This window comes from Colias croceus, chromosome 10, assembly GCF_905220415.1.
Source record: "Colias croceus chromosome 10, ilColCroc2.1".
NCBI lineage: Eukaryota > Metazoa > Arthropoda > Insecta > Lepidoptera > Pieridae > Colias > Colias croceus.
In genome coordinates, this window is record NC_059546.1 from 1,791,873 (window position 1) to 1,805,911 (window position 14,039).

At 39.5% G+C, this 14,039-nt stretch overlaps 1 protein-coding gene across 2 annotated transcripts in view; it reads left to right on the forward strand.

Annotated features, from left to right (window-relative positions):
- The window catches only part of LOC123694908, a 37,520-nt gene that overhangs the window by 16,909 nt on the left and 6,572 nt on the right, over positions 1-14,039 (forward strand). The window contains exons 18-29 of one of the 2 annotated variants that reach the window (XM_045640528.1): positions 6,412-6,750; positions 6,991-7,084; positions 7,621-7,766; positions 8,193-8,303; positions 8,724-8,868; positions 9,115-9,167; positions 10,215-10,301; positions 11,135-11,258; positions 12,132-12,326; positions 12,776-12,901; positions 13,274-13,435; positions 13,852-14,020. In XM_045640528.1, coding sequence (XP_045496484.1) covers positions 6,412-6,750; positions 6,991-7,084; positions 7,621-7,766; positions 8,193-8,303; positions 8,724-8,868; positions 9,115-9,167; positions 10,215-10,301; positions 11,135-11,258; positions 12,132-12,326; positions 12,776-12,901; positions 13,274-13,435; positions 13,852-14,020 — 1,751 coding nt within the window. The remainder of the gene's footprint in view (positions 1-6,411; positions 6,751-6,990; positions 7,085-7,620; positions 7,767-8,192; positions 8,304-8,723; positions 8,869-9,114; positions 9,168-10,214; positions 10,302-11,134; positions 11,259-12,131; positions 12,327-12,775; positions 12,902-13,273; positions 13,436-13,851; positions 14,021-14,039) is intronic. The other variant, XM_045640529.1, reaches the window with a different exon arrangement.

Here is a 14,039-nt window from a genome sequence, read left to right on the forward strand (position 1 = left end):
TTGAAGGTTGAAAGTACTTTATTTACTTTAACACACATGTTATTAAGATACATTAACACATAAAAATTATAACATTTTCTTACATTTCTTATACATTATCAAAATACAATTAACGGCGTACGCGCTGCTGCGCGACGCATAGGTAAACGTTAGCACGAATCATGGCCGACTGTTGCGGCCCGCGCCGCTGCTAGGGCGAGCGGGGTGCGCGGTGCCGAGGCGGGGGGGGCGGAGAAGGGGCCCACCCCGGGTTACGATTGAACGTCAAGTACAGCGCGTTACACACTCCCCCTTTTGACCAGGGAAGGGTCTCCCGAGAGGTCAAACAAAAAGGACAAGCGCGCTGCAGTTAAGTCACCTTCCGTGGACGACCTCTATTACGTTTAGGAATAATCGGCTCAGGACATTCACCCTCCCTAGCATGGTAAGGACGCAAGTCTGACACATGATACTTACCGACGATTTCTCCTGTCTTATCATGAGCTAGGAGGTAGGTAGTGGGACTCACCTTTTTAGAGACGACGTACGGTCCATCTCGCTTTGGATTAAACTTCGAAGTGACTCCCTTTGCGGCGTTACTAAGCGTGTGGGTCCGCATTAGGACTAAGTCTCCTTCCAGGAATTCATGGATAGACATCCGACCCTTATCGGCATATGTCTTACGGGCATCTTGTTGCCGCTCTATAGTCTCCTTGGCTGCCGAGACGCTATCTGCGAGCTTGAGCAGGTAAGGCGTAATTTGGGGAACAAAGTTCTCGGATTCCACCACTGCTCTTAGGTCTGCCTGAGCCGTAATGGGTGACCGTAGCTCACGACCGAAAGTCAGGTAAGCTGGAGTATGATCTGTAGACTTAGTAACTGAACTATTGAAAGCAAACCGTACAAACGGTAGTACCTCTGGCCAAGTTTGATGACGACCTTCCTTTAAGATGGCGAGCTGAGCCTTTAGATCCCTATTTTTCCGCTCAACGGGATTCGCCTCGGGATGATACAGTGGCACCAGACTTTGTTTGACACCTAGAATAAACATCGCCTTCTGCATAACATCTGCCACAAATTGCACTCCGTTATCAGAAATCATCCGTCTAGGAAGACCAAATCTCATAAATACCTCATTGACCAGAGTTTTAGCACACATCTCTGCTGTGGCTTCGGTGAGAGCAAAGACTTCCACCCACTTACTAGCGGTGTCCTCCACTATGAGGATCCATCTCTCACCTTGGGGTCCTTTAGGCAACGGACCAAAAAGATCAGTTGCGATAGTTTCAAACCTTTGAGACGGGACAGGAGTTTGAAGCAAACCGGCTGGTTTGAGTGTTGATGGCTTGTAGCGTTGACACTCGGTGCAGGTCTTCAGGTACTCGGTTACAAACCGTCTCATCCCAGGAAAATAGAAACGTTGCGAGATACGGTGTATTGTTCTATCAATACCACCATGAGCGGCGGTAGGCGAGTCATGACATTCTATCATGACTTCTTTCCGCAGGCTCTCCGGTACGACGAGTTGAGGCTCCTCGGAATCAGTATCAGGTACATACCGATACAGAACACCTTGATTCAGGAGATAACCTCTCTCAGACCAGCGATTTATATTAAGTTCATCCTTACCTTCAAGGTCTTGGATGATTTTTGCAACTTCCGGATCGGCTAACTGCGCATCACGGGTGGAGGTTGCATTCCAGCGCGGTACATCAACAACAACAGGACCATCTGATGTCACGGGACGGCTGGGCGTATCGGCAAGTACATTAACCTTACCTGGGGCATAGTCGATACGCAGGTCGAAAGATTGCAACTTCAAGGCCCAACGCACTAATCTGCCACTTGGGGACTTGAGAGTGAAGAGCCATTTCAAAGGTTGGTGATCTGTTATCACGTTAACCTGGTGACCATCGATGTAACCTCGGAATCGTTCTACTGCCCACACCACTGCGAGAGCCTCCCTCTCCGTGGTGGAATAATTCTGCTCGGCCGGAGTGAGCAGACGGCTGGCATATTCAATTGGATGTTCCTGATTCGGTGACTCCCCCTGGAGTAAGGCTGCGCCGAGTGCATAATTACTGGCGTCAGTCCGCAATACGAATGGTTTCGTATAATCCGCTTGAACAGGAATAGGGGCCGTGGTCAGGAGTTTCTTAAGAGTTTCAAAAGACTTACCTTGTTCCAAACTCCATACCCACGCCTGAGACTTTTTTGTTAAGCGAGTAAGTGGTTCAGCCACCTTGGCGAACTCTGGGATAAACTTGCGGAACCATGAGCAGGTTTGGAGAAAGGTGCGAAGTTGCTGCAGGTTTGTCGGTTCCTTCATTTCTATAACAGCACTTACCTTCTCTTGGTCTGGTGATATACCATCATGAGATATCACGTGCCCAAGGTATTTGAGTCGGTCTCTGGCAAACACACACTTCTCTCGGTTGGCTCGAAGCTTGAACACACGGAGACGCTCAAATACAGCACGCAGATCTGATAGGTGGGACTCCAGGTCTTCCGAAATCACCAAAAGATCATCCAAATAACCTAAAATAGTCTTACCGCCAAGAGTAGACCCTGATCGGAAACGATCTATAAGCCTCTGAAACGTCGCTGGCGAATTCTTAAGGCCAAACGGCATACGTTTGAAGCGGTACATACCGAAAGGCGTGACGAACGCCGTTTTGTCACGATCGGCGGTACTCACCTGCCAGTAACCACTGCGAAGATCCAGGGAACTCATTACACAACCCTTCTTGGTCGACTGTAAGAGCTCGTCAATACGCGGCATGGGGTATGCATCCGTCTTAGTGACCGCGTTCAACTTTCGGTAATCGACACAAAACCTATACGTACCATTACGTTTTGGTACCAAGACACATGGTGCTGCCCAGGCGGATTCACATTCCTCGATCACGTCCTCCGCCAACATCTTGTCTAACTCGGCGCGCATGACCTCCTTCTTGGCAGGCGTAACGCGATACGGGGGCGAAGCAATAGGCGGATGGTCGCCGGTATCGATGTGATGTTCCGCAAATGGAGTCGGCTCTCCGACTATATCGAAAATATCTGAGTACTCACATAAGAGATTCTGCAAACCCCCACGCTCCTCCTCAGTCAACAGCGCGCCCTCATCTTCCCTCAGTAGGTTGAGAGAGGCGCAATCCACCACCTCACGAGAACTCTCCGTCAGTAGGGGGTGAACGAACTGAGGCCGATCAGCTGTATACCATGTCATGGAATCAAAATTCAAAACTAACTTAGATTTACTAATGAAATCTATCCCTAATAACGTTTCATTGTTTGACGCATCGGGAAACACAACAAATTCAACAGGAATACACAAAGACATACAATTCACATTAACACATGTTAACAATACAGTTTTCGTACGAATACTACCATCAGCCAATCTAATTGACATAGCCTGTGATTTAAATTTAACATTTAAACGTAACAATAATGCATATAGCGATGAACCCGCGATACTACGCCGGGCGGCAGTATCTATAAGCGCTAAACCACAATAACCTAAAATCTCAATATTTAAAATAGGGCGGTCTTGCGCGATGGTATTATTCGACGTACTACAAACATTAAAACAATCTTGTGTCGTAGTTATTGAATAAAATACATTACGTAAAGGTTGTGGTTCATTTGAACTATTAACATTACAACAACTGTTTACATTACAACTGTGAACATTACAATTTAAACTCGATACGTTATTTTTACATGTTGGACAATTTGTTCGTACATACCCTTTTTCACCACAACCATAACAAACAAGGCTAGACTTATTATTATTAGAAGACGATACTTTATAGTCTTTCTTTGGACACAAATCACGCGTATGACCTCGACCTTTGCAATACGCACAGAATAACTTTGTTTCACTCGCGGTATTATTTTTAGCGACACTTTGCACTTCGTTACACATATTATTACGTACGGATTGAACCTGCGAACTCGCGATCGACTGCTGAGTACCACTGAGCGACGGGGACGTCACACCGTTTCCCGCCAAATTGACGCACGAAGCGGCGGCGGCGGCGGCGGCGCGCGGCGGCCGCGTACCGGCCTCCCGCACGTGCCGCTCGCGCGTCGTTCCCGCCGGCGCCGGCTGCGATGAAGTACTTGCACTGGAACTTTCCGTAATGGATTCTTCTATATCTCGGGCTTTGTCGATTAGCGACTCAATACTGCTAACCATACCTCGAGGTAATCGCTTGCGAATACGTTTATGTAATAATCCGTATATCATATCTATCTTAGCTTCTTCGGGTAATACGTAAGGAAACTTAGCAATCATGCCTCGTATACGTATGATTTTATTTTATTTTTTTTTATTTTATTTTTATTTTTATAAGAACACAACAGTCATACATGAATTACTTAATATAACAAAGTTCTAAAATTAACTATGACCACACAACATGTTCTATTATTAAAAAGAAAGACAACATATAAAAAAGAAAACGAGCCTCACGCAAATGAACTAACTACTAATCTTAATCTTAAAATAATAAATAGAGCCCACATTTTATTACAAACTAAGAAAAACTAAATAATTTAAATTATACATAAGTTATACATTAGATAGGTACATTATAAAATTATATTTCTTAATTGATGTCTAAAACTGTTACACGAACATTGAAAAATATCTATGTCTAATAATTCATCATTATAAAATTTGGCTGCTCTTTTTAAAAAGGCATTCTTGGCGTAATTTGTGTTACAGGGAGTGACCTCAAATGTATATCTGCAACGTGAGGAAATTCTGGGAACTCTTAATTTTATTTTTTCTAATAGCAAGCCTGAATCAGTTATGCAATGCATGATCTTATAAAGAAACATCTGGTCCAAGAATAGACGACGCTTTTCCAGTAAACTTATATTATGTTTTTTAGAAGTAGTTTCATAATTGATAAAGGTATTTCCAGTCCGATATTCTAAAGCTTTTAGAAATTTATTTTGAATTTTTTCTATACGAGTAATGTGGACATTGTAATAAGGGCTCCATACAGTAGATGAAAATTCCAAAATACTGCGAACAAAAGCATAATATAATAATTTATAAGTGGACGGTTGTTTAAATGGTTTAGCGAGACGAAGTATCATTCCTAGTTGCTTATGATGAAGGAGTCCGCGAGTTCTTCACTTTGTTCGTTAGCGAATATCTTCCGATATAGCTTATGAGCCGGACACGGAGTACCATACATACTTCGTAATCGTCTGACGGCTTCGGACCACGAGGACACTTCCGTCCGGATCCCTCTCCACCATACTGCAGCCTCACCATGGAGCAGCATCGGGAGACCACGAAGCGCAAGGTCATCGGTAACCACTGCACACTCTTTGTACATCTCGACGGAGTCGATGAAGGCTTCTACGACTTCCGGGTCACGGTTAGAACCATCGAAGCGTGCCGTACACTTGGACATGTTCCCTGTTTTGTTAGTCGACGACGGTGTCGGTGAGGGCGTCGGCGCGGAAAACCCACCTGCCGCGTGCGATGCCATGAGGGATTCGACGAGCTGCCGATTTGCTTCCGCCTGAGTCTTCGCGAAGGCGGTAAGAAATGAAGTCAGCTGGTCACCAGACATGAGCACTGGCGAAGGTCTGTTGGTATCTTCATCCGAGCTGGACTGCGCGTCAGCGTCACTTGCCTTTGTGTCCGTTCGTACTTTACGTGGAGGCATCTTCACTCTTTACGTAGGTTCCAGAGAACGGGAACACAGGAACAAAGAAAGCGAAAACCGTTAACGGTCGACCGGCACAAACTTGTTTAAACTGGTTCGCGGCCGCGAGTTGGAGCGCCACTTATAACATTGAAGGTTGAAAGTACTTTATTTACTTTAACACACATGTTATTAAGATACATTAACACATAAAAATTATAACATTTTCTTACATTTCTTATACATTATCAAAATACAATTAACGGCGTACGCGCTGCTGCGCGACGCATAGGTAAACGTTAGCACGAATCATGGCCGACTGTTGCGGCCCGCGCCGCTGCTAGGGCGAGCGGGGTGCGCGGTGCCGAGGCGGGGGGGGCGGAGAAGGGGCCCACCCCGGGTTACGATTGAACGTCAAGTACAGCGCGTTACAAGTGTAAAAAAATATACGAATTGAGAACCTCCTCCTTTTTTTGAAGTCGGTTTAAAAAGAGCGTGTGTGCCGAGCACACGTGTAAGAAGTGAAACTTCTTTGGCTCCATAGAGTAACGTATTGCCTCTCAACGCACCTAAAGGAGTTTCACTTCAAAAAATATAAAGACCCTAGTATATTTACTTCAAAATCTAAAATTAACCGAACCTTTTTCGAACCGAACTTAATCCAATATAAATTTAATTTTTCAAAACCGCTTTTCGTGAAAAACGTGTTTAATAAATTGAATGAATAGGATAGCTAATAAAAGTAAATATGTTTTAGCAACGAAGCAACACCACCAGTTGGACCTTTATTCTTCAGTGGAATAATCAAATCGCGAACACTAGGACAATTAAAAAAACGCCTCCAAGACGCAATATCACACCATCACAACGAAATAGAAGCATTGAAACACAAACATAGTATCGATTCACCCGATACATCGATTAGAACAATCGAGAAGAGTCCCACGTCTGATATGTTCCCGCAATTATCGATTATCGATATGGTGGAACAATCGAGTGATGATTCGAATGATGATGAAGAAAATATTGGTGAAGTACATGAGGTTGCTGTTGATGATAATCCTGGTTTAGTGGCTTATCACGTTGCAGCAGAGAGGTACCATGAATTTTTTTTTTATTTATATTTTTGAAGTGAAGCTTCTTTAGGCGGTTTGAGAGTAAAATTCGCGTCATGGCAATACCGTCACGTCATGGAGTAAGGCGACGATTTGGTATCATTGAATGTTGCTAAATAAGTTTCACTTCTGACACGTGTGCTCGGCACACACGCTCTTTTTTGCAATATGTTATACATATGTATATTGTTTTTTTTTAATAAATTAATTACGTTTTATAGGTTGCTACGAGAGTATTCCCGTTGGTTGGAAGAAGGTGATAAAGTTCGAGCCTGGCCCCACCATGCCGATATATCTAGGTTTATACCTGAAAAGGTAATTTGTTAATTTTAATGTAATTTCTTGATAGGAGCATTCGCAAAGTATGAATAAAAAACTAATTTCAAAAATGTTTTGAAGTGTTTTTTGGTTTGAAGTGAAGTTTCTTTATCGGGGTTGGAAAAAAATTTAGTGTAACATTTTTTCGTTACGCGTGACATTTTTCCGTTACGCGCCATCTTTTTCTTATCCCTACCACGCGTGACTCGACGTATTTCTGTAAAGTTGCATATAGTAAATTATTTTTTTAAAAATAAGGTGTACACTAGTACATACCTACACACATTTTTTTTAAGAATGTATGAATGTTTGTTACTCTTTCACGGGATAACCGCTGAACAGACTTTGATGATACTTTGAATAACACAAGCTGTAGAAATACTCGCTTTTGCCTTTTGCTAGTTTACGATGATAATATCCAAATAATAAAGTTTTTTTTTAATTTTTTTCCTATATTGTTTACAATTTAGAATTTTTCATTGCTTTTATTCATTCATTAATTATATTATGATTCCTTTTATACAAACAACCAGGTATTATCATCAGCGTGGTCAGCGTCAGTACCACAATATATAGAAAAAACTCGAAAATCAGTCCCCTGTCCAGTGCGAGTTCCACTAACTCACCACGAGATGGCGCTGCAAGCTATACGAGAAATAAGCGATAGGACACATCGCAGGTGAATTTATATTTAAATTTAGAATAAGGATATTATACTTTATTTAGAAGTAGTTTCCTTGTACTTTTAACCAACTTCTTTTATATGATATCGTGATAGATAGGTTAGATAGGTTTTCTATATACATGTTAACTTATCAGGTAATAGAAGCCAAAAGGTCCTATGTAACTCATTCAAAAATTGGCCACCTTTGTAGTTCATTTATCAATTCCATCTTATTATTAAAAATAAATCAACTACTACTACTACTTATACACAATCATGCATCTAATTTTAAAGTAAGGATTTAACATTAGGATAACCCTGTTTAAAAAACCATGATTGATGATGCCAGTTCGAATTTAATTTTAGCTGTGGCTTAAGAAATTTTTCGTTTAATTGTCTCAATGAATATGTTCACTAAAACATTTTTTGTAACTATTTCAGGAGAAAAAAGTTAGTTGTCAAATCACTGGTTGAAGATGTTAACTTTATGGACTCGCGCGCTGTCTTGAAGTCAATCGATCAGAGATTGGGTGACGTTGTCGATTTTGCACGGTGAGTTTAGAAGCTTAATTTTTATATATTAGTCTCTAATAATATATCGATTGAATAAAAAATAAATAAAGATAGAATTAAATTCGTTACATAAGGTGTCATCGATTTCGAAAAATTTGATTCCCATAAGTTTAAAAAGTGGGTCAAAAACGAGTCGTTTACATACAAACATACAGGTAAAGCTAATAAAAACGTGTTAAAAAAGTTATAATTCTTGTTAATGACTTGTACGTATTTTTAAAACATTCCGTATTTATGACATTTAGTTAAATTATAAATTTCTAATAAAATAATTGTAGGGAATCCTCTTGAAATTTAGTTACTAATTGCTATAAAAAAATGTATGTACTTGCAAATTATATCTGTATATTCCTTGTGTTTTCGTTTTTGAGCCAAAAAAAATTATTTTAATATCACCAGGGAATGGACATCAGAAGTTTCTCGTATTTCCCAACTAGACAGTAAGTTATGGGAGCTAGTGAGCAAGCTGCGCGTGCGCAGGCCGTTGCCGCCAGTCAAGAAGTCATGTCCGCAGAACTGTCGACCCATCACTATACGGATTGCGGTCAGTATTCTGGCTTGAACGACCAATTTATTCTAATACATTTTTATTGTACACGTTTTTTGCTTGTTCTAAAACAAAACTGGCCCAAATTGTAACTTGCTTTGATAAACACAATACCATGCATTAATTTGTAAAATAATAAGTAGAAATAGATAAATAAAAATAGTTTATTTGTTTCATAACGCATATATACAACAAATATAATAAAGTGATTTGTCACATATAATAAAGTGATGTCCTTTTCAGGAAGACGAGTGGTGCATATCAACCGGAGTTGAGCGTGAAATACAAGAAAATAGGTTAGTATATTATACTTTTTTCTCAAAATTAGCTCATCAAAATAAAGGTTATCAAAGTAACAACGCGTATCGATCCTCTCAACGCGAAGCAAATTTAGTCTCCCCGTGACCACGCTCTCTGCAAAGTGTGCTAAACGTCGGGAAAATAATATAATGAATGAATCGCGTTTAAAATCCGTTAAAAATCCTCCATAAACCTCTGAACCTTATATACAACTAGCTGTCCGCCCCGGCTTCGCCCGTGGTACATATTTCGCAATAAAAGGTAGCCTATGTTCTTTCTCAGGGTCTAAAGATTATCTGTGCCAAATTTCATAAAAATCGGTTGAGAGGTTTAAGCGGGAAAGCGCAACAGACAGACAGAGTTACTTTTGCATTTGTAATATTAGTAGGGATCGCACTACATTATTTCTAGTATACGTGTATAATATCTAGGAACCTTTTTTCCATAATAATCATGATAGTTCAGGATACATCGCCCATTTTTGCAAGTGACTACTATTAAGCTGATTTTCCGTTTGTAGCTTTATTTTGATGAGACACCCAATAATTTCGTGTACGAAACTCTCGATTGTGGTAGCTAACAGAGATAACAAGGATAAAAATTTTTGACTTGATGGTTCTCAAATATTTATTACGCAATTTGTAGGACAATATGTCTGTTGAATTATATAAACATTAACTAAGTGAAAACAAAAAAATCAGCTTGTTAGTAATCATTTATGATGACCTCGTCATCGATACACTTTGGAAAGGGGGACTCTTTGAACCAACCATAGATTTTGTAGGACAAATATTTTTTCGAATAATTTAGGTAATTATCTTGAGATTGAACAAAAAAAAATTCAGTTAGTAATAAATATTTGAGAACCATCAAAACAAAAAATTTTATCCTTGTTATCTCTGTTAGCTACCACAATCGAGAGTTTCGTACACGAAATTATTGGGCGTCTCATCAAAATAAAGCTACAAACGGAAAATTAGCTTGATAGTAGTCACTTGCAAAAATGGGCGATGTATCCTGAACTATGATATATGTGTGTACAGACGTGGGTCTCGTGCGGGCGTGCGGCGCCTGTGCCGCGCCAGACCGCACTTCGCACGCACTGCGGCCGCCTTGCTCACGTGTGCGAGGTCAGTTAACATTTTATTGTTTATTTAAACTTAAACTAATATTTTAAGATTATTTTATTATTCGTAGGGGTCATATTACATAACAATTCGTAATTTAATAGTAAGTAAGTAACAATAGAATGACAAAAAGGCCTTTTTTTATTATTTTTTTTTTTATAGTGGGGAAATCTTCCAAAGATACCCACGGCCCCCGGGGAAGGAGCCGTTGGTTATGTCGGATTCTTACCGACTAAAACCCCACTGTGTTCCGTCGAGCCGCTTTAATGAGGGGGCCGCGGGTATTTGTTAGAATTCTTCCGCGACATGACAAAAAGGCCTAGGCACAAGACTAGGATTATTACTAGTTTGCATTTCGGCTATTACTTAAACAATTTACTGTTGACAAAGGGACTTGTAGTTTTGCATACACTGATCACATAAAAAATACTTAAACAACAAAATTACGTCAAAAATTTTTTGCTAAATTTTTCCTGAAAATCCATGTTTTCTTTTCTAGCTTCGCGCAGCCAGCATATACCACTTCTCTAATATGAGCATTTTGTCTATGAAAACAATCTTAAACGATAGCTCACGTGCTGGTGGCAAAGTTGGGCGGGTTGTTATGGGTGTACACATAGAGTTTTAAGAATTCATCTATTTGAAAATAATATGCGTCTGGAATTTTATATGTATTTTTTACGTACTCAGCGTATGCAAAACTATAACCTCTTTTGAGCTTAGTATACCAACAGTGGGACATCCTGTATGTAATTTAAAACCTTACCACGTTACGCAATTGGCAGAATATTTCCAATTGAATTTTAATTTATTTATTTTGTAAATGTGTGATACAGACAAACTCGAAACGCGGATACAGCGGTAAACGTGTGCGAAAGAGTGTGGCGATACATCCCTCTCGTTCACACGTGTTCGCACGCGAAAGATCTGCTGACCAATCTTGTTACAGATCTGGCTGAGGTAAGAATTAGATTTAGAAAGAAAATAAAACCAGAATTTGTTTTATAATATACTAGCTTACCGCCTGCGGCTTCGCCCGCTTCGTCTAAAACCTAATAAATTATATACTAAAACCTTCCTCTTGAATCACTCTATCTATAAAAAAAACCGCATACAAAGGGACATAGGGAAATAGGGACAGAGAAAGCGACTTTGTTTTATACTATGTAGTGATTTGATTATAATGTTCTAATACGATCACAAAAGATTGACTAACATTGACATTTTTGTATGAATCTATTTTTCAAATAGAACCAAAAAGTTAAAGTTGCTATGTTCATTCTTGAAAATTATTAGTACAATAGTGCACAGATGTTAAATAATTCCAAGGTATTCTGTAATCATTTTAGGATTTACCAAAATGTCTATGGACATACACTTTGCTTTACCACAAAAGCAAAATAAAATATCTAAAGCTAATATTATAAAGCTGAAAAGTTTGTTTGTTTGTTTGTTTGAACGCGCTAATCTCAGGAACTACTTGAAAAATTCTTTCGGCGTTATATAGCTAATTTATCGAGGAAGGTTATAGGCTATATATCATCACGCTACGACCAACAGGAGTGGAGCCACGGGGGTGAAACCGCGTGGAGTAGCTAGTGTAGGATATACACAAAAGATGATGTATGCCTTCCTATCCCTTTGGAGCAATTGTCAACCCAAAAAAAATGCTATGCGGAGCTCTGATCTCTCCCATTCGCTTGCCGCTTAAAGACTAGGCTTCACACAAGTGATTAACAAATAATTTTCAAATACTTAAACGCAGGAAAACCCGCGAAACTTAGTATATTTAAAATTTATTTTAACAAACCCCTATTTTTACTAAACTTCCAGAAATGGATATGCCACGACAGTTCCCGTACAGTGGAAGTACTATCCCGTTGGAGTAAGGGTGATCCAACTCAACAAATGCTATGTGGAGCTCTGATCTATCCCAATCGCTTGCCGCTTCACAACTGGGCTGATGTGTATGAAGCTGTGTGTAAAACCAAACTACCCTCAAACGCGATGTTCAGCTATTTGTCTAAAGTAAGTATGTGGTGGACTTTTTTTTTTGGAAGACTTTCGCTTTTATTGGCGGTAAAGCTATTGCATGCTATGCCTTCAAGTCACACCTCCGCCCGTCCCCGTGGGGAGCGTGAGGTTTTTTCGTTACGGAATTTCTCGATTCGGTTCCCGCGCTCAAGGCCCGCGATAGAAGCTATGCAATAGCTTAAAAATTGAAAGTAAGATTTGTAAATATTCGGAAAACTTGTGAAAGTTTCTGGGATAAAAATAATTTAAAATTTGATAATGATTCAGGATTTAGTGCTGTTGATTTAGGGGCTCCTTTTAACTATCGTGACAATACTTAATTCAGATTTTTCTTAATAGTTAGGTTATAAAGATTTGTTTAACTAAAAATAAATAATTTTTTGTTATATTCTCAGATTCAATTTTCTAGGATTGAAATGTATTAATGGTTATATATTTTTTAGTTCGACATGTCACGCTGGTCACAAGCCGCGGACACCTCCCAGCGACTGCAAGTGTTGGAGGCGATAACGGGCGCTGCGCAGAGGTGGGGGGCGAAGCCCGACGAACAGCATCACGTTCTTATTGAAGTGAGTTTGTTTTGTTAAGATAGGATGTTGTATTTAAAAAAAAAAAAAAACGTTTTGAACAATTTTAGAAATATTTTGTTAAAAATTAGCAAAATACATGTTTTCTCTAGTCAGTTGAAATCATTAATAGTAGAATTTTATTTTGGGGATAACTTTCTTCCAAATAGTTTAATGTTTGATATCCTAAGTTGGGGCAAAGTATCCCGATTTATTGAAGCGTGTTTTATCTCTTCCAGTGGATAGATCTAAAATTGTTTAACTTTATAACATACCAAGAAATAATTTCCAATTAAAAAACTGACATTGGATATATATTTTTTGTTTTATTTATATATTGGATAAGGCATTTTCATGCAAATTCTTTACACTCAGTTATTAGGCGTACAATCGTCCGCACTAGTAACAGCGCGCGAAGTGAGCGCGCACGTGTGCGGCACTGCGCGTCGCGCGGCGCACTGTACGCTGCCGCCGGTGTACTGCGCCTGCGCAGCGAGCGTAGTGAGGAATAGAGCGAACGAGTTGACGTTTGATCAAGTGAGTAGTTAATTAATATGAAATATTTTTTTTGCAAAACTTAAAATTGTCAGAGCTAAACTAAATTTAAATGGACAGTACTAGCTTTTAAATAAAAAGAATTATCAAAATCCGTTCACTCTAATTGAAAGTTCTGAAGTAACAAAATACAAAACAATGCAATCGAATTGAACTCCATTTTTTAAATCGGTTAAAATGAAAGTTTGATAAAATTATTTTTATAATTCTGATGAAACTTATCGGAATGATGAGGAAACAAGTTTCAAATTTGTTATTCCATAAACATGTTATCTTTTATTTTATTTTTTGTTAAGCTTAAAAATTTCAGTAACATATTTCGATTGTTCATCAAAAACTTCTTTGTTATTCAAGTACTAATTAAAAATTTGCTTTAAACCTATTTCTCTTATTCCCAGATCGGTCACCTCCTCCGTGAGCTAGGCGTTATCTGGTGGGAAGCTAGAAAGACTTCCTCCAATAGGGACATGTTCCCCCACTACGCTACACATATGGCCGATGTGTTGGCGGCTTTATTACAGGCCTTTGTAGCCGCCGCTGTGGATATGAGCTATGCGCCTGAGAGAGGTAATTTACGCAAATACCT